Here is a 20,399-nt window from a genome sequence, read left to right as displayed (position 1 = left end):
TTGTGACTGTTGGAGTATCCATATACTGTCTTGGCTTGTTGCACTATTGTTTGAGGATTGAAATTTGGTAAACTCTTCATATCTCAAAATAAGTGTACACGATAAATCTTAAAAGCATTTAGCACGATTGAGTGTAAGGAGATAACTACACCTATGGAGATCAATGTGAAGTTATCCATTAAGGATACATAAGTACTAGCAAACATTGGGAAATACAAGAGATTGGTTAGTAGTCTCATCTACTTGTGTAACACCAAGCCATATATCAATTTTGCTGTTGGGGTTTTAAGTAGGTTCTCAAATAAACCCCAAGAAAGTCATTGGAAAGCTAGGATGCAAGTGCTCATATACTTGAAGGGAACGACTATGGTGTCACATACAATTTTGAAAGCTCTTATGAAAAACTGAGACCCAAATTGGACTGGTGACAACAATTCTAAAAAATCACTTTTTGGATATTGTTTCTCTTTAGATTCAAGAATTTTCTTTTATATCAATAAAAGAAGCAAATAGTTGCATTGTATTCTATCGAAGCAAAGTACAAGGCAACTTGCTTTGCTATATGTAAAGCAATATAGTCAAGGAAGATCTTATGGCATATGAAAATATATGATGATCCAACAATGCTATGACATAATAATCAAAGTTGCATTATCATTGCCAAAAAGCTAGTTTTTGATGCATACACCAAACACATTGAGATCCAATATCACTATGTGCATGATTTGATTAATGATATAATAATAGAGTTGATCTATTATCCAATGAAGAAGAATGGTGTAGTTATCTTCACCAAAGCTCTTTCAAAGAATCTCCTTTGAATTCATCTTTAAAGTCTTAGCATTGAGCAAAAAATATAGTTCACATATGGATAGACATTTAGCAAAGGGAAGAATGTTAGATATGCTCAATGTCTCACCCTCATTAAGGTGCCACTAATAATTCATGATGCTTAAAGTTGCAAGGTTTCCATTATGAGAAGAAGCCATGTGTGAGCACATTAGGTGGATTCTGACTTGTATATCAAATGAGATCAATGTGATTGAATGGCAAAAATATAACCTTAGTAAATCTAACCTTTGGATTAAATAGAGTAGTTATACTGGTAACAACTTGAGGTACAATGCATTGACAGTTAAGAAAATAATCCCTAGAATGTTTCTTAACTAAGAAAGATTCATAATATGATTGAAAATACTGACCAAAGTACATTCTCGAGCTATAAAAGAAAAACTCCTTTGAAGCCATTGTTAAATCTTTCACCCAATTAGAGTTCTTCTAACTACCCTTAAAGTCTTCGCCTATCATTTGTTTGGATCGCCATCTAAGCTTTATAGTGAAAGCGCATAGGTGGATAGAGCCATCTTTGTATTAGTTCGTTTGAAATTAAAGCAATCTTTGTTTTTCTCATATTTGTTGTGTTCTTTACTCCTTGCTTCGATTCTATCCGTTGTGCCATGTAATTTCTACATATTCTTTATACATCAATGGCGATCTACTTTGTATATGCTTAAATCCATCTTCAAGAGTATTATAATTTGCAAAAGTATAGAAGATATCCCAAGACTCAACGGGAGAAATAAGTAATACTATGGCCTTGATATTTTCTTTAAAACTAATCCCCTACCACGTAAGCTAGCTAGAAATAAAATGAAACTAATTCAAGTGGGCTGACATAGTAGTGCCTTCCTTCATATGAAGCCCATGAGTTTCTTAAGCTAATATAATTGCGAAGTAGAGCTTTACTTATCCTAAAGGCTGCATATCATTCTCCCATAGCTCAAAGAAAGCAACTTTAGAACCTTCAACCGAAAAAGTGCCCATTGGTTCATGCTCAATGCTTCAAACCAAGCCAATTTCCAATGTGGCAATTGATTGGGTAGATAAGTTGGGAGGAAGACCTTGGATCCGGCATGAACAACTTATAGAGGATTATGACAATGGTCTATTATTCTTTGGAAACAAGGCAAAAGTGATAGGAGTGGAAATGGAAACTTGGAAAACCTCTCTTGTCAACTTTGATGATATACCGAGGATGTTATTGGGTCACAAAAACTTGGTAATTTGCAACTATAATTCACCTGGAACTTGCAGAATTTCCACTCAAAAATTTGGGGCTTTTCAATCTGATGCGAATATCCCAAGCTCATTAAGTAAAAACCTCCTTTCGAGGAATCTGTGGAAGCAACAGTTCTTCCATATTTCATCTAGTTGGCTTATAGGGAATGCCTTTTAGGAGGTTAAGAGGAATAGGTACAGAACCAGGGCACAGTTCATCTGTGTGAACATATCTATGATCGCTTTGTTCATGTTAAGTTTTACATGTATATTTCATAACGTCCCTATTTGAGGACCTCTACGCAGAACTCTTCCCAACATGTATATTTTGTAATGCCTTAGAGTTCAAGCTGGAGGGATAAAATTAAGGATAGAATCAAAATTGATGCATGAAGGAGAAGATAAAGGATAGAATCAAAATTGCATGCTTCAGACTCATGCTTTACATCACTTTCCTCTTTTCAAAATCTCTGGAGTCTTGGCCTATCTTAAGCCGCTCAACAAAAGTGAATTGCTGTACAGGACCTGGCATATATCTACACTGCCTGATTCTTCCTGAATGAACCTAAACACTTTGTACTTCAACGATGTCTGCATTCACACCTTGACTGTCAGCTTCAGATGGTGAGACGAGAGATACGGATGTTAATTTATCCCCTTGCTCCAGCTTCATCAACTTTACCCCCCTGCACATAACTTTCAGTGTGTTAGCTTCAAAGAGTTGTTTAGATACGAAACTACAAACTAAGTTAGCCCATGTACTGACTTTGCCCTCCGCCGAAATCGAACAGGAATCTGGCTGACTTTCATTCTATTGAGCATGCCACCATGACTGCCGAGTACGACTTCCTCCTCAACTTCATCATCCTCTGCAAATTATTGATTGAAGTCTCTTACTTTGCTAATCTAGTGTGCCTTAAAAGAGCATCAAAATAATGAAAAATAGTAGGTGATTTGTAACTTGTGAAGGAAGCGGTACCTGATAGGGTAGATCCAACAATGAAAACTGATGCGAGTTTATCGCCTCCCTGAATAAACTGTCGGAAGCAGATTATATAGGTTTAGGCCACTTTATTTGAAGTAAATCCACTGCATAAACCTCCTGTAAAGAAAACCTTAATAGGCGAGAGTAGAAGCGTACTTTGCACCCAACAAGGCCCTTCCTGCTCAATCGACTTGCAGGGAACTCCCTCAGGGGTACTCGCATTCCAATCCCATTCTCTGTAACAAAGAGAAGCCAGGGCGCACTTGTATCCCTTTTCCTGCAGCTCAAAGATGGTACTTAATGGGTGCATGTACTCTCCTGAGTAGTGTCATATAATTCACCCCGCCACACAACAAAGAAGAAAACCAAACAAACAACCGCCAGAAAAGGGAACCGAATTGGGAAGGAACTAAATTAAAGCAACTATTTCGGGCCTCACATGTTCGCCATGAGAAAAAGTATAAGCGTGCATGGGTTGTTGGAAGTGTCGTGCAGAAAGAAGAAAGAAACAAACCTATATTAAAATCCAAAACAACCTCTCACCAAATAAAAAGTATATGTATTCATCATCCCCAAATCCCCGTGGGCCACTTTAAAATGGGTGTCATGCTGTCAACGCTGCAAAGGCATGGGCAGCGATTGTGGTGCTCTGTGACAATGGCCTAGATCCTACAGTAGTGTACAGGTGATGGGTGGGGTTTTTATGGTGGGGTCCATCTGATTGGGCGCCGCTTCGTAGTTCTATCAAGTGTCAGGTGGAGCTTTAATCTCAGGCTGAGTTCTGTCGCGACTCTGTGTCTCCAGAGGTCTTAGAGTAAGAGACCAAGGCATCTCTTGTCTGGGAAGTCCATGATCTTGGAAAGTGGCCAAAAACTATATTGGAAATAGGAGAGGAATCTCCCTCCAATTCCATAACATGTTGGGAATCACGGACTCTGGCTCTCAATTACATAAGAAAGACATCTGATCCTCGTTCTGGGGCTGCCACTCTTGTACAGATTCGACCATCTTCACAAGCAGCTGCCGAGACCGAGACCAGGACCTATGATGAACCCATTCATGTTTGAGGTGAAAGAAGGTGTCTCAGTAAAATGCCACATATGGCTGCCTCCACAAGCTGCTGATGTGACCGGACCATAAATGATCTTTAGCACATCCAAATTTCCTTAAAAAGAAAGGGATCTGTCTCCACTCACAAAAACCCACCTATGCACATTGGTGCCTGGATACCATGTATGCTCTCCAAGTCTGAATGCAGGCACATCATCTGGCTGGAAACTCCGAGCCATGCTTGCTCCATTTGTATGGACCTAGCTCCTGCCCGCTCGAGCACGTCCTTAACAAGTTGTACAAGCCTTGATCACTTGCATCACCTGAATCCCTCCCTCTGTCCCTCAGCCCTGATCATTCGCAATACCTAATTTCCTCCCTCCCTTGCTCTCTCCCACCTTCCCTCCAAGATTATCAGAAGATTGAGAGACAATAGGTCATAAGATACACAGCCATACATTTGGGCTGAAGTTGCAGCAGGCCCAATGATAATAGATGCCCCAGTCCAAAGGGATACATGTTGCCATTGACTAGATAAATTGTTTCTATAGAAATAGCTCTGATCAGCTGTACCTTAGGTCATCTTGCAAAAGATGCAGATTCTGGAATGGTCTCCAGAGGTCTTTGTGTGGTTCTCCACTCATGGGGTTGGATCACCCCCCACCTCGCAATTATCAAAAGAGGAGCTCAAAGTCCAACAGGAGGTCATTAACAGATATTTTCAATCTCAGATCGACTCAACCCACCCCATGCTCCACATATCAACGGACAAACCCCTGGTGGTTTTCTTTTGGGCTAAATTTCTTAAGCCGTTTAGCACAATTAGCAAAATGTTCACTGAAATTTCTCTAAACCTTAGATGGTGCCAGCTGTACCTTAGGTCATCTGGCAACAGATGCAGATTCTGGAATGGTCTCCAGAGGTCTCTGTGTTGTTCTCCACTCATGGGATTGGATCACCTCGCGATTACCAAAAGAGGAGGAGCTCAAAGTCCCACAGGAGGTCTTTAACGGATATTTACAATCTCAGACCGACTCAAACTACACGCATGCTCCACATATCAACAGACAAACTTCTGGTGGTTTTCTTTTGGGGTCAATTTCTTACGCCGTTTAGCAGAATTAACAAATGTTCACCAAATTTACTGTAAACCTTAGATAGCAGCACTCATCATTATAACATCAGATGATTCTTTGCAAATGGACATAGAAGATTACTCAAACTGATGAATGACTGCAGCTGGAACAATATCCATGGTTGCCAATTTGTCATCAGTATTCAGTTTCATTGACCTCACACCCCGAGATGTTCTCCCTGTCGCACGGAACTGAAAAGCCAAAATTATACCAAAGTAAAGATCCTTTGAACTTAATCATAGATGCAAAAGAACAATTAATGAACAGATCCATATGTACCCAATTAATGATCAGATCCTTCAACCTTCGACAATAATATCTGTTTTGCTTAGAAAAAATAAGGAGAATTTTAACTTGGATCATATTCCAGCCATCTACAAAATTAATATGGATTTTGACTGCCATTTTGTCTAAAACATCTCCCAAAAACTACTCTTCAAGTAACCTACTCCCAAGTTCTGTGTTATAGCACGGAGAGAGTTCCACATTCAGAGCCCAAGATAAAGCATTCTCAAGGCTAGGGCAGCCCACAACATGGCAAGATCAAGGCTAAGATCATGACACTCTAGTTAGGGAGCACTAGCATCCAAGGATAAACAACCTCAGCTCCAAAAAGTTACTAACATTTAGGTGCAACCACGAGGAAAACGGAGAAGAAAGAGAATTAAATATACAAGACTATTATAGATATATTAGTTTCAAAGGGTGCATTCAAATTTCTTGTGGTATGGCATTCCCAATTAGTGCTTTGCTTTCTGTGAAGATGTTGTGAAAAATGTGGGATTAAGTGTGCCGCAGCGCTTTTTCAAAGGCCATAAACCCTAAGGACTAGCTCACAGCCCAATGCCCACCAACCCCACTTTTCCAGATTACACTAGTTTTGGCCTATGCTCAGTGTAATCATGACCAATTAAAGTATAAGAAGTAGAGGGAACACTACTTATCAACATTGAGAAGTCTGTAACAGTGACCAATATGGTTCTCAAGGTGAGGCATCTTTCAATCAAAAGGAATAATTAAACAGTTCTAGCTAATTCTGAGGAAGAGCTCAAGATCAAAGAAGTCTTGAAGTGATGTAAGAGAGGAACCTCTGAAGTATAAAGAAGAGGGAAATCAGCATGGTGCAAAATTGAATGGTTTTGTGCAGTGTAGATGGTCTACAGATCCAATACCTGCTCCAAGTGATTGAGAGGAAATCAGCATGGTAAAAAATTGAATAGTTTCATGCAGTGTAGATAGTCTACAGATCCAAAACATGCTCCAAGAGTTCATTTGTAATCTTGAGCTAAAAAGAAACCTTGCAATGTGGAGATTCATATCTTGTAGGTACAGATCTGATACCAGACTCTAATTATATCTGTACCCATCCATCTCCATTAACCCTATGAAAACATTGGAAACTACAATCACTCATATCGTATCATTCTGATTGTATTCTCAGTCGCAATCACAAACATTGTTGTACATGTACACTTGAGGTCCAGTTCCTTTGGAGTGTAGAGTGGAATGAGATGAAATGGAGTACAAGCTGTAAAGTGGCTTACTGCAGTCATGGAAGCCTGCAACCATGCGAAAAAGGGAGCAGCCAGTGAAGGACTGATGGAAAGATGGAAGAAATGAAACAGGCATATAAGGGGACAAAGGCTATTGAGGCTGGTGTTTGGGATATCTTTCTGCTACAGAATGTTCCTCAGCTTATATTTATAGACAACCAAAGAATGGTACTCATTTTACAAGCAAATGGGAGACTGAAGCATATAGCATAGATATATCATTCAATTTTGACATATTACCGAATTTACAGGAAATAAATCTCCATCCTCCAAGCAAATCCAAGGATGCAGAGAAAAATGGAGACCAAGCTGTTAGGCTCATACCACGGTGGCATCACATATTACTCGCAGAATGTAGCCATTCTGAGACCCCATGATGATACTGTCTCCTTCAGCAGCCAGTTTCACCCATTTCAGTTCATCTCCTGGTACCTGGCGTCAAAGATAAACACCCAAGAAAGTGTTGCATGCTGACCTTGAAAGCTGCTAATATGTACATCAATCGTGCATTGGCATCACAAACCAGCTGAATAGCTGTAATCCCTATCGATCTTATGGCTGAAAAGGAAGCTAATGGTGTGCGCTTAATAAAGCCTCCAGCTGTCAGCATCACCAAGAAGTCCGTGTCCTTGAAACTAGACACCGACTTGACAGAGGTTATCCGCTCTCCCGGAGAAATAGCTAGTAACTGCAACAGCACATTGTTATCATACAACTAAACCTGGTGAGCATTATGTAGCAATTGGGCACACAATTGAGCAGATTGAGAAGCTGACCTGGACTAATGGGCTGCCAATGGCAGTTCGAGAACATTCTGGTATTTGATATGCTCGTGTTGAATATACAGTTCCCTTCTCACTTTATACAATCCCAAGAAACAGACAATCAAAACATTTCTTTCACAATCAGAGAAGATTCCCAGACATTCCAGCAGTAGCTTACAAACAGTTAATGGCAAAGAAACACCATAAATTTCAAAAACATCAGCGAACATCTGCAGCTTCATTTGCAAAAGTTTTAACATCCTTTTATTCATGTCTGTAAAAATTTACAGAACTGCACTGTATCGAGCATATAAGCAAGTTTTAAGAAGCATGATCCACGACCACCAAAAAAGATAAGGCCGCACTTACATCAATCAGAATCCCTCTAAGTGCCGGGGTGCCCAGAACTAAAGTCCATACTAGCATTGTGCATTGTGTGCCTTCAAAGACTCCAACAGGAAGCCACTGATCAAGGATCCATAGTGAGAGGATGCATGGAGTTAAACAAATAACTGCGTAACTATGAAGGTAGCCCTAACTCTGAACTCTTCCTAGCAACTAGTAGCTACTAAATAGCAAATATAATGTGTATATTTGGCAATGTAACCATATAATTATGTAAAGGCTGAAGTGGTAGCCGGTATTGAGAAGCTTCTTGATGTGTAATTTTTGTGACGAGAAGATGGCACCGGTTCGTGCGCCGACAGTCTACCTACCAATCTGTTCTTTCTGAACACTCTTTCTCAGCTACCATGGCCCCACGCAAGCACGTTGACGTATCACCTCTTGTTGGACCTTCTCTAGATCATGTATTGGCCAAGTAAAGTGTCTCATTAGGAATTTCATTTGGTTAGGTAGAAGTGGAAGTCCAATGACAACTAAAGTAGCCTATGATAGAATTATTTAGCCCAAACTTAAGGGTAGTTTGGGCATGATTCATACAATCAAAGCAGATCACTCATGGTGAAGCTTATTGTGAGATGTCATTATTCAAGCAAGGAGCCATGGAAGAAGATATTGCTATGGAGATAAGAGACTCGTGTATCTGCTACAAGGCTTCGGAATAGTTTTTACGTTACACTTATTGCAACTAATATCAAGTCTTGGAGATGAGTATCTACAAGAATTCACCTAATTGACCCATGTTGAAGCAACCACTTTTTGTCAACCAAGTACTCCAAATAGAGAATGCCACACCATTAAAGACAGGACGTTGCTCTTTCGATATTCAATCAAATAATGAGTAAGATCTTTCCTCAACACAAATCCTTCATGGCGACATTCTTTGAAGATATGGGATATTCTTTTCGCAAAAAGCTTCTACAATGGAGGAGTGCTTTGCAAATAAATAGAGACATGATAGAGAGCATCAAAGTTTGGTACCCCTACAGTGAAGGTGTAATACAGAAACTTCTCAGACATGGATTGGGTTCTTCAAAAGAACCCTTTCACAGTAGTGTCTACCTACCAGTGGAAAGAGAGTGGTTACTCTCTCAATGCAAATGATGGCAGACTCAAGAGAGAGGAACTTGATTAGTATGGGTCCATAGGTTGCTCTTGAAAGAGGGTTAGAGATATAGCTCATTGTGACAGGACATTGTAAGTTAGACCTAGAATTTAGGCAAGCATGATGGATAACCAAATACATTGGGCATACAAAAGGCCACCACTTCAAAACTACAATGGGACCTTGGGGAGTGGATATAGAGCAACCCATTTGCAAAGACACTTGGGGATATTCCATTTTTTCAATACACCACTAGATTGGGGAGGAGGATCCAAAACAGTTGGATCAAAGTGATGCTAGCAACAACTTAGCATTGCACACAGGGTATATTACCACCTTTGCTTGTTGTCTTCTATAGGGCATTGAAGAATAGCCTTAGACCTAGGAAATTTTTGATCTCTCTCTAGATACTAATACACAAGAGATTAGCAGTTGGTACTTGGCTTGGTTTTGAAGTAGAGACCATGTTCCTTACGTTAGATGCAAAAACCCAAAGTAGACACAGAGACATTGCATACACGACTCATGTCAGATTTTTCACAGAGAGTGGATTTATGGGCTTTGTCATAGACGAGAGCTACTTGTGCTATCCATCTATTGGACATATCCACTACAAAGGCTCAAACATATCCATACTCTCCATGGGAGATGGAAAAGGGTACAAGATAGTTCAAAATTACAAGGAGAGATGGTTTTCTCAAGTCCTAGGATTCTAGCACTCTCCTTCATTGTCAACCATATTTGATCTAGTACTACAGACCTCCCAACTAGTCATCCAATCGAGATTTGTAATAGAGTTCTTGTTTGTTTTTCTTTTTTTTTGAAAAGTCCCTTACAAAGCTCTTTTGTGCTTTGTACTTGGCCGTGGGAAACTTTGTCTCGAGGGAATTTATTAAAAGATTATTTATTTTCTTTGGAGAAAAAAGTATGTTGTGGAGATTCTAAAGAATTCAAGATGACTGATCATAAAACAAAGGTTTCACAGATGGAAGTAAATGTGAAACTATAATCAAAGGATGTATCACCACTTGTGGACATCAACTACTGCATTAAGCCCATAGAAAATTGTTATCTTTCTATTCAACACTAGAAGATCCTAGTTACACAACTAGAGTCCCAAGCAAGTTCTCAAATGAGCCCTAAGAGAACCTTGATAGAGTAAGGATATAGATGCTAAAGTACTTGAAGGGTACTAAAGACTATGGTATGATCTACGAATTGATTCTAAGCTATCACGGACCGAGTATTGCTTCCGAGTCAAACATGTGATTCACATTGGGCAAGAGATATTGATTCTAAGCTATCACGTACCGAGTATTGCTTCCAACATGGATCAAGAATTTTCTCTTGGATTAGTAAGAAGCAACCTAGAGTGGCATTATCTTCAACAAAGCATAAGTACAAGGCAATACACTTTGTTGCTTGTGAAGAAATTCGGGTGAGGATTTTGAGAGACATCACATTTCTAGTGAGTGAGGTAACAACCATGAAGTGCAGCAGTCAAAGGTACGTGCTGATTGAAAAGAACCATGTGTTTCATGCCTACACAAACCATATAGATATGTAGTACCATGATGTACAGAAGCTCCTCAAGGATGGAGCAGTGGAGTTGGAGCATTGTTGGACAAGGAGAAATGTACAGCCATATTTACCAAGGCGGAGATAAACTACCTCAACATCTTCATTGACTCAATGTTGGGCAAATGGGTCCATTGAACCACCTGGATAGTGGGTCAAGGAAAACCACCCATATGTATCTATGACTCTTCAACCTCCAACATTATTAAGTGCTCATACCTTCTAAACTCACTAGCCCCTAGCCAACATCTATTTAGATCACTATCAAAGCTCATAGGAGTGCACAGGTGGACACAATCTTCTGCTGTCAGTTGTATAAATTTGATATAACAAGAAGGTTTTACTCTCTCCTGTTCTCTCTTGTAGTTGTGTTCATTGTTATCTTCCGTTGTGTTGTGTTTTCTTTCGTGAAAGGGTCATGCCACCTAAACCTTCCACACCAATGTTCATAGCAGCCAGAAACGTTAGAAACATTTAGAAACGAAATGTCAGAAACATGTTTCGTAAGTTTCTTTCAAGAAGGGATAAAATAAGAAACACCCGTTTTTTATATATAGGGATTTTTAATAGTTTTGACTGGGAAAAGAGGTTCTAAACCTCTATGGAACTCTCTCTTAAACAAAGAATAGCCTAATTGAGCTTGAGTGATAATAGAGTCAATTGAGAATAATACATTATACATTACATATCCATGATCCATTTTGACTTGTCACTTATGTCAAAGTTAGTCTTTGGACAAGCTATACTATGGTTTAGAACTCAAACATTATGATTCATACATATCATTATACAAAGAAAATTGAAATTAACATGTAAATAGCCTATCTATAATATGGACTGAGTCAAGTTGCAACATCATGATTCTCATTTCAAAACAAACTGACAAAATGTCAAAATCGAGAATGAATTGTAATATATCATAAATAACTCATAAATGAGACTAAAGTCGTATTCAAATCTCAAGACAAGAATGGATACTAGATTGACAAAGTCCAATAACTAAACAAAATCACAAAAAAATCAGTCTCTCGTTCAAAATTTTGAGCCCTCACGAGTCATTACACATCATCATCATCATCATGTTTAACATTGCCCAATAGTTTTTGTCAAAAAAACCATGTTTTGGGTTCCAACTCACCAAAAAAATAAAAATATATAAAAATGCCTACGTTTTTTACTCTCAGAAACGTTTCGTACTTTAAGAACCGTTTCGTAAGTTTCAAATTCAAAGAAACATGTTTCTTAGCGGCTATGCCAATGTTGAACTCTGGTGGGTCCAAAGGCATCCATCAATGGATGGGCCTCCACCTGTAGAAGAATCTCGTGCTCAGCAAGCATTTGGCTAAACTACATGCACTCTCCAGCCTGGTCTCCAAACTCATCACACTAGAGGCACTACAAGACTGCGACCTGAACCTTTGATATCCCCATGGCAATCATTGCATCTAGAAATTCAGACTAGTAGAACAGTCCTGAAGAGGTGGCCTAAATCCACCACTAGGTGGCAAAACTTCATTGCAAGTCTTGGGGAAAGGAGGGTGACCAGGTACCCAGGGAAAGAGTGGGAGAGCTGAAAACCTCAAGATGGTGAAACCACTCTACCAAGGAAGTAAGTACATGGTGTACAGAAGAATGAGAAGGGAACATGCAGGGTAGAGGCAGCGGTACGAGAACGCGAGTTGGCGGCATTCACAAGTGGGGGAGCAGGGCACACGTGAAACAGCAACAAGGAGGGTGGTGACAGTATAGGCACCCAAAAGAAGAGGGGGACAGAATACAGTTGAATGGGAGAAAGTCAAGTGGCACTGGACAAACAGTGAGTACAGAGGGGAGTGGTGCGAAGGAAGTCAGAATGCTGCTAGGGGCTGTCCGCACATGCAAGAAGCTGATGAGAGGATTCACAGCTAGTCCATGATGGGACTAATGCTGGCTTCAAATACAAATTGCTATTTCTAAGACTACAAACGATGAAACTCTGCATAAAATGTGAAACTTGAGCAAAAAGGGCAGAACAAAACTGAGAAAACACCAGATTCTGCACAAAATTCAACATTGCTAAAAAGTACCTGAAAAAAAGAAGGTAATCATGATTCCTGCACACAAAGAACTCAGAAAGGGCATCATTTGCTTTGAGCTTTCCTGAAGTTTTACCAACAGTGCCACGGTTTTGGGCTGCAAAAGTGTCAGGTTTCATTCGTTTGATGTAGCCCTTTTCGCTGAGTGTCTAGGACCCAAACCACAAAATTAAATCAGGAGTATCATATAATTATTGAAGCCATTCAAAACTAAGTACCAAAATCAGGAGTATCATATGATTTTTGAAGCCATCCCATAACTAGCTTACCACCAAGGCTTCTTCATTTGCTATCACGTCAATATCATTCAATACCCCATCATCTTCTAACAAAGCAGTACGTCTTGGAGTTGCAAAATCCTTCTTGATTGCAAGAGCTTCCCTTTCAACAACCTGCAGAACATTCACAGAAAAGAGAGGAGAAAGTCCAATTCAATCTTGTTTCCAAAGGTATTAATTTGGCATGCTCAGCAAAGCTAGATTGTAGATATCATGCTTCTGAAATGCAAAGCAATAGACTAAAATTAAAATACTTCAATGTAACACTATGTTCATTGCATAAAAGAGAGGTAAAATTCAAATTTGGATAATAAAGTAAGCCATCACTAGGCAAACCAAAAATTTATGATGATGTTCTCTCAAGCACAACTATATTTCCTGGTTAGGAATCACTAAGCTACAATTAATATCTCAACAGGAAGACAGAGGAACTGCTCGTAGTAAAGCACATGCTTGCTTAGAAACACAATTTTTAAGAACCGTGATTCCTCTTAAACTGAGCATCTACCATGGTAGGAATTTGATAGCAACCTTTCAGGTTACAACCACAGGCAGACACCAACAAAATACGCTATGTAAAGTGCACAGGAAAGAATTGAAATAAACAGATTAAGCATGCAGAAGGATTTCTCCTTTAGAGAATGTGATCATGGGTATCAAACATGTGTGCAGTTTTCAACACATGCATGCCCACATGTACATCTCACTATGCATGGAAAGCAATGTAAACAGATGTATCAATATACGATAATGGTTCGAGGATGTCAGAAGTAGGAACTCCTAAGGCATCTACACTAGTGAGTCAACCCAAAGTTATGCCGACATGGAACAATCCGGGCCTCTTTTCGGCTTTGAGGCCATCTCTTTTGTGGCCTTTGGCCAATCCCCAAGAAAATATTTAGGCTGGAGCTCTGGCCAATGTGCCAATGTATTGAGGCACTCTTGTATTTTCACCTCTCATAGTGCATGTTCTATTGTGGCTCTTCTTGGTTCTCTTGTCTGTGTTGTCTGTCTCTCCCTCTATTTTGCTCTCTTGTCATTGCAAATTTAACATCTTTCTTTCTGTCATGTGGGAGTGATCCAGATCTAGGTAGAAGGTAAAGCAGGATAGTGCAGGAGTTGTATTGATGTGCTCACTATCAATTGGCAGCGCCACAGCTCAGTTCTGGATGTGAGCCTTTTAGACTCCTTTTCTCAATTTGTGATCACATAAGCACCTGACATCTGTGGGGGTTGTCTCAGCCAAAGGTACTAGTTGGTCTGAAGACCTTGCTGCATTCTTAATGTCTTTCTGACATTCTATATAAATCGCAGAAGATCATTTTTGGGAAAATTTTTATTAAACATAATGGCCAGATACTAATTTATTGTGAATACTAGAGCTATTACATTCACCCACACTTCAAAAACACTGTTCTCACAGTTGGAAAATGGGGAATCTGGCCAATGTATGCCAGTCCTGAACAGACCCTGAAACGTGTGTATAGTGGCCTATACGATTCTCAAGGGAATCCAGGATACAACAATGGACTGTACCCACCACTAAAGTGAGGATCCATCATGTCCCATTGTCTTCTTTTTTTGTTTTTTTGTTTTTTTTTTTTTGGGGTTTTTTTTTGCAAAATAAAGTGTGCCTGTTCATATCACTCAAATGGAACTCGAAGTGCAAGTGCTCAACAGCCTAGCTGGAGCTAAGAATCCCAAATATTTGGGTGCAACCTACAGGGAATTGGGAAGAAATCCAAGATGGGGGACTGTAATGTCACCTGGGTTTGTTATCCCCTAGTATGAACAAGGTTATGTTGCCCCAAGTGTGAAGGAACAGCTCTCAGCGCTCCTATCAATGCCAAAAATCTCCATGAAGATGCTCCCAATGTCCACCACAGAAGTGAATAACGGAGGACCAGAGCTCTGCCAAAGTGACCCAGTCCATATTATCTTGCATCAGTATGTGTCCACCAATCAGTTTCTGTGTAGGTGGAGAAACTCACCAAAGTTTGTCAAATTGAAGATACTGGCCAGGTCCATTCTTTTAGTCCAAATCCAACTCATCCAGGGCTCAACTCTCCCACATCCACAATTGCCGCTCATGAATGTTCAACCAGGTGAAGCATGGGTCCAGCTTCCATGACTTCACTTGCAACCCAATGACATGAATCCTCCTCCACAGAACATCAAGAAAAGCTAGACCCTGTTGCCTTCTGTCCAAGTCTAGCCTGCCACCCTCCTGAGAAATCAATTTGCACCCCGCTGTCTCATTATCAAAGTACTTTTAGTTTTGCTTTCTAACGTTTCATATAATTCCTTTCAATTGTCTTCAGCATTTAAGCACCAAACAACTTTAAATTCTTCCTTCAATAGATAGGTGAACTAACATTCAACCATGAAAACTAATGTGCTTTTCCACAGGGGATACACACTACTATGGGCATGAGGTAAGGCGGCCCACTCTTCCCACAAACTTTGGTAGATCACACGGGGCACACAGTAATATGGGGTTGAAGCAAGGTTGCCCTCTCTTCCCAGCAGTTTTGAGCCTGTACACAGATGAGATTGCTGAGTTCATAGCTAGAGGAGGCAGTAATGGTGCACAACCATATAGACTATTGGTTTACTTTACCACTCTATGCTGATGGCATTATCCGAATGTCTGATTCTAGGTGAACAATGCCACATGAATGTATTAGATACTTTTGCACAAAGATGAAGCTCTCAATGAACCTTGTAAAAACCAAGGTCATGGTCTTTCACACATCTAGGCCAGTCATAAAAGAGAGGCAATCAAGTGGAGGTGGCAGAATCATATGTATACCTAAGCTAAACTCAACCATCACAGAAAGCCATTCATCCATGAGACATTAAACACAGATCAGAACACATGAGGGTATGCTGCACTTGCAAACATGGATTGACAGTGCCACCAGACCCACTCTCAGGAATCTTGCACAAAAGGATGGTTTTTGCATCTCTAAATTGTTTGTCAACACTATAATTCCATCAATTTTTCCCTTCCATAATTTTCACCTTTTTTGTGATTTTCAAGTCTGTATATTTGTTGAAAACCACCATCCATGGTGTGATCCATAATCCTCAACAAATTATCAAGCTCCTTCATTAACATGCAGAAAACACATGCACTTTTATGATTTAGTGGTCGTATGATATGTACTGTCTCAATTTATCAGATACACATCAAGGGCGCAAATTGATCTAACAATCTCTATTGTACACTGGAGATGAAAACAATACCTGCTTGAGGGATGTTCATGTCTCCTTGAAGCCCTATGCATATTATTAGGGGCAGGTAAATCGATTAAGTCTCTGTATTTAAAGAACCTGAGGTGGAAGAATAATCTGCCAATTTTCCCTTGTTTTGATATGCCCCAAAATAGCAATAATGTATTCTTTGCCAACCAAAGGCTGTACATAGTAAATGGCAGACCATGATCGTCAAGTACGAAAAGTTTGATACAGTATGATATGATAAAATATGGCATTAAATTGGAACATTAAGATTTTCAAAGGTATAATACAATAAAAATACATTATTCCCTCCTAAAAGCTACTTAAACCTTTTTTTTCCGACAAAAACGGGTGGAGAAGAAAATGTCAAACAACATAATGCCATGAGAGGATCATATAAGTATAAGAAGCATTTAACTCATACCAAAGTGCAACTTAGACCAAAAAAGAAGTATCCATTAAGTTGGTACCTGATGATACTGATGCATATGGTACAGTACCTAAAGTACAGCATCGTATAAACCCTCTTGTATGTGGTACTAGTGCAGCTATGCACCAAATATCCAAGGCATTGATAGACTAAGGATAGTAGTCCTGCATATGCTTACTGTCATGAATAGAGAAATTCAACAATTTTCTCAATAGTAAACCTTGGATTTTCCCACATGCACAGGGCAGTGCTCCAATGCAATGTGTCAGCAAAAGATGGCTCTAAGCTTTCCTGCAAGACTGCTTACTTTTCTATTCTCTACTTATTCTTTGCCATTTTGCCAGCTTATCTTCCTTCTGTTAGCTTATTCCTTTACTACTTTAGTAAAATTTCTCACAGCTAAACTGTTTCCTTTACAGTATCTTCCCTTTCACATCATTTCTATTGGCATTTGTCCAATTTTGCAGACCTCAGGTACCAACCATGTGACAGTGGGCCTTCCCTTTTCACTTAAGTGTATGCATTCATAAGCAGCCCATTGCAGAAGTTACATTGAAAAAGAAGAAAGACATTTATCAGAATTCCCATGACAACCCTCCAATGCATTCTTATTAACAATTACTTAATCTACAATCCATAACGCATATGCCCACATGAGCCAGAGTTTCCCCACTGGATGCTAATGAGCAAAAATTTCAGTTAAACTTTACAATCCAGAATGTGTATACCTGCAGGATGCGTTGACGACTTGAAAGTAGTTGCTTAAGGTCATGTATTTCATTTGTCAATACATCATGCTCATCAGCAAATTTGCTCCTCTACATGAAACACCAAATCTCAGTTCTCTGTTTAACAAGACAATATTTCTACTATATATCTCAAGGCCATTATGATCATAAACGTGAAACAATCCTAATGTATGTGTGAATCTCTACTCTACCATTAAGATGCAAGGTCAACATCTTTAGCATGGCCAACAAGGTCCACCACATGTTCTAAAGGACAAGGAGATGCAGACTAAGATTTCTACCCTTTTGCAAGGGGTGGTCTTTTCAAACAGAGGCGAAAAAAGCCATCAATGCCATAGTTATAAGAAACCGGAAGAATACAAAGCGAGACACGAATTGCAACCGGAACAGTAATATTTTGGAGTTTCAGGGAGCTTTCAGAACCTAGTCCACATTTGATGGACATAATTGTCTGGGCTACTTTGAGGCGAACATGGAAAGGCCAGGCCTGAGACTTCCAATACAGAAACTTAGCCGCCAGCTTGTGTGAAATCCACTATAGTAGCTGCTTTGGGGGAACATCGACACCCAAAGGGTACCCAAGATGCCTGACAATGGAGCCACGGGGAACAACTATACCCTGCCAGTCCAATGACTGCAAGTCCGATTCTGTACAGCTGAGAATGGCTAATTTCAAAGTATTGATGCGAAGACCGGAAGCCTGACCAAAGAGAGCCCAAACATCTAGTGCTTTACGAAGGTTATCCTTGTCCGCATGCAGAATCATAAAGTTCTCATCAGCCAAGGATTGACTAATGAAGTGCAGTAGGCTCCCTGGCGGCAAGATTGAATCGAATCTCCAAGAGCTCTCTCTCTCTCTCTCTCTCTCTCTCTCTCTCTCTCTCTCTCTCTCTCTCGCTCTCGTGAAGATAACCGAATTAAGTAGAAATATTGACATCACACCAACAGGTCAGCTAAGAAAAAGAGCAAACATAAATCTCCGAAACTTTAACTGTTGAGAATAAAGGGCCCTCGTGACTTTTATATGTGCTCGGGTGTGAACACACTCTTAGCACACTTAAACTTTCATATATATATCTATCTAAAAACCTAAAGAGGTACACTCGTCATTGTACCCACAAGTCATGCTCACTCTCCTCTCTACTCTGCACTCTCTCTGTCTCTCTCTGTTGTGTGTGTCTCGAACCTTGCACCGCAGGGCACAACAAACTAGTATCAAAGCGACAAGGAGTGCACGCTTCTCGAGATGAAACAAACGGCAGGTGTTGCAAGAGTCCCAGGTGGGCTCGACAAGTAGCAACCGGCAACCGTTGCAGAAGGGGGACTGCAAAAGGCGAGCAGGTCGTGAGGTCGTGGGCGACAGTTGCTAAGCGCGCGACAGGGCAATTGATGCACGGCAACAGACTGGCTGCGACTCGATCAGACGACATGCCCCAGGGCGAGGACCTGGTGACCGGCGTGTGGCGACTACACAGTGAGTCAATATAACCCCCCTGGTCACGTTTTTTTTCTTTCTTTTTTTTCTTTAAAAAAATCATTTTCTACCCCTTTTTTGAGGGGGTTTGTACGTATAATCACGGGTTTGTACGTGTAATCACAGAGTGCAGATTTGTGCAATCTTGGGCCGAAAATTTGAGGCTTTTTCTGGATTTGGGAATGGTGATGCAGAGCAAGACCATTTCTCTCAAAAATTGCAAGACTTTGTGATATTTTGCCTTTGACAATTGGGATTTTTCATGTACATGCAAAAGTTGGGCTAAAATTTACCCAATTTCTCGACATTGATGCACATTGGACCTATGCAATTTGGGGCTTTTGCTGTTTGGGCAAAATTTGTGCACCATTTGGTCATTTTATGTACATGCGGGTTTAATTCCATGCAATTTGGACACCTAGCTCTTGGAAAATTTTGGGGGTTTCGCTAAACTTTCTCTATTTTGGTAAAATTGGCCTATTCTATGCATGTCAAAGACAGTGCAAACATATGGCTGATGCTTTCAGCACAAAAAAGGGGGCTTTTGACTGTGCGTGTCAAATTTTGTGCCTATGGGTGCATGCACAACAGAAATTGCAGCTAAATTTTGGGACTTATCATGTAATGTGATGTATTTGCCCTTGAAACAGCTGTAATCAGTTGTGGAGTGCTGTAGCACAAGTTTTGGTGCTTCTGAAAATGTACTTACAAATCTGAAATTTCAGCTTCTACGTGGTCATTTGTTGCTGGTTGGTACTTGTTTGTACCTTGCTCACTTGTGTGACAATTTGGGCCTGCATTTACTTAAAAAATTTGTCAGATTTGGGCTCAAAATTATGGCTGGCAACAGTGACAACAATAATCTCATGCACATTAAGAAGCTTGGAGCACATAACTTTGCAGTCTAGCAAAAACAATGCTATAATATCTTGTTGGAGAAGAAGCAAGCTAAGCCGATTAAGACCAAAGGGGCAAAGCCCGCAGATATGGAATAGGAAGATTGGGAGGAGTTAAATGAGCTTGCACGCTCAACCATCGAGCTATCGATTTTTGATGCCTTGCTGTTTAACATTGAAGGTTTGGATTCTGCATATGCTATTTGGACTCGACTGGAAGAACTGTATGCACAGAAGAGTGCCACAAGCAAAGTGTATTGGTTGAAAAAGCTTATGGATTTGCGTATGAAAGAAGGTACAGCAATGTCTACTCAGTTGAGTGAGTCTAACTCCATTTTCAGCCAGCTGGTTGCCTTGAAGTTCTTGATTGATGAAGAATTTAAGGCTGCATTCTTGCTTTGCACTCTACCAAAGAGTTAGGATACATTTAGGACTACTATGAGCAATTCTAATGTGATTCTTTTGTATGTTGATGTAGAGAGTGCTCTACTCATGGAAGAAATGAATTGGCACAACAATATGTCTAGTAAATGTGGCAAGAAGGGTCACTTTAAACGTGACTGCTGCAAATGGAAGAAAGAAAAAGGAAACGGCAAGAAGACAGATGATAGCAAGGAAGAGAA

General features: G+C 40.1%; 1 protein-coding gene across 2 annotated transcripts in view; it reads right to left on the bottom strand.

Moving 5' to 3' along the window:
- Positions 1 to 2,453: 2,453 nt before the first annotated feature.
- The window catches only part of GYRA (DNA GYRASE A), a 178,224-nt gene continuing 160,278 nt past the window's right edge, over positions 2,454 to 20,399 (bottom strand). For both annotated transcript variants that reach the window (XM_087683667.1, XM_087683669.1), the window contains 11 exons: positions 17,386 to 17,475; positions 12,976 to 13,098; positions 12,698 to 12,855; positions 7,559 to 7,640; positions 7,306 to 7,470; positions 7,107 to 7,214; positions 5,311 to 5,420; positions 3,200 to 3,320; positions 3,038 to 3,095; positions 2,825 to 2,927; positions 2,454 to 2,744 (listed from right to left, as the gene is read on the bottom strand). In XM_087683667.1, the coding sequence (XP_087539793.1) occupies positions 2,624 to 2,744; positions 2,825 to 2,927; positions 3,038 to 3,095; positions 3,200 to 3,320; positions 5,311 to 5,420; positions 7,107 to 7,214; positions 7,306 to 7,470; positions 7,559 to 7,640; positions 12,698 to 12,855; positions 12,976 to 13,098; positions 17,386 to 17,475 (1,239 nt within the window). In that variant the 3' untranslated portion in view covers positions 2,454 to 2,623. The remainder of the gene's footprint in view (positions 2,745 to 2,824; positions 2,928 to 3,037; positions 3,096 to 3,199; positions 3,321 to 5,310; positions 5,421 to 7,106; positions 7,215 to 7,305; positions 7,471 to 7,558; positions 7,641 to 12,697; positions 12,856 to 12,975; positions 13,099 to 17,385; positions 17,476 to 20,399) is intronic.

The sequence above is a fragment of the Lygodium microphyllum genome, chromosome 8, assembly GCF_053477565.2.
Source record: "Lygodium microphyllum isolate KBCC chromosome 8, Lygodium_microphyllum_v1.1.10, whole genome shotgun sequence".
Taxonomy (NCBI): domain Eukaryota; kingdom Viridiplantae; phylum Streptophyta; class Polypodiopsida; order Schizaeales; family Lygodiaceae; genus Lygodium; species Lygodium microphyllum.
The sequence above is the reverse complement of the archived record's forward strand: the minus strand, read 5'-3'. Positions and strand labels throughout refer to the sequence as shown.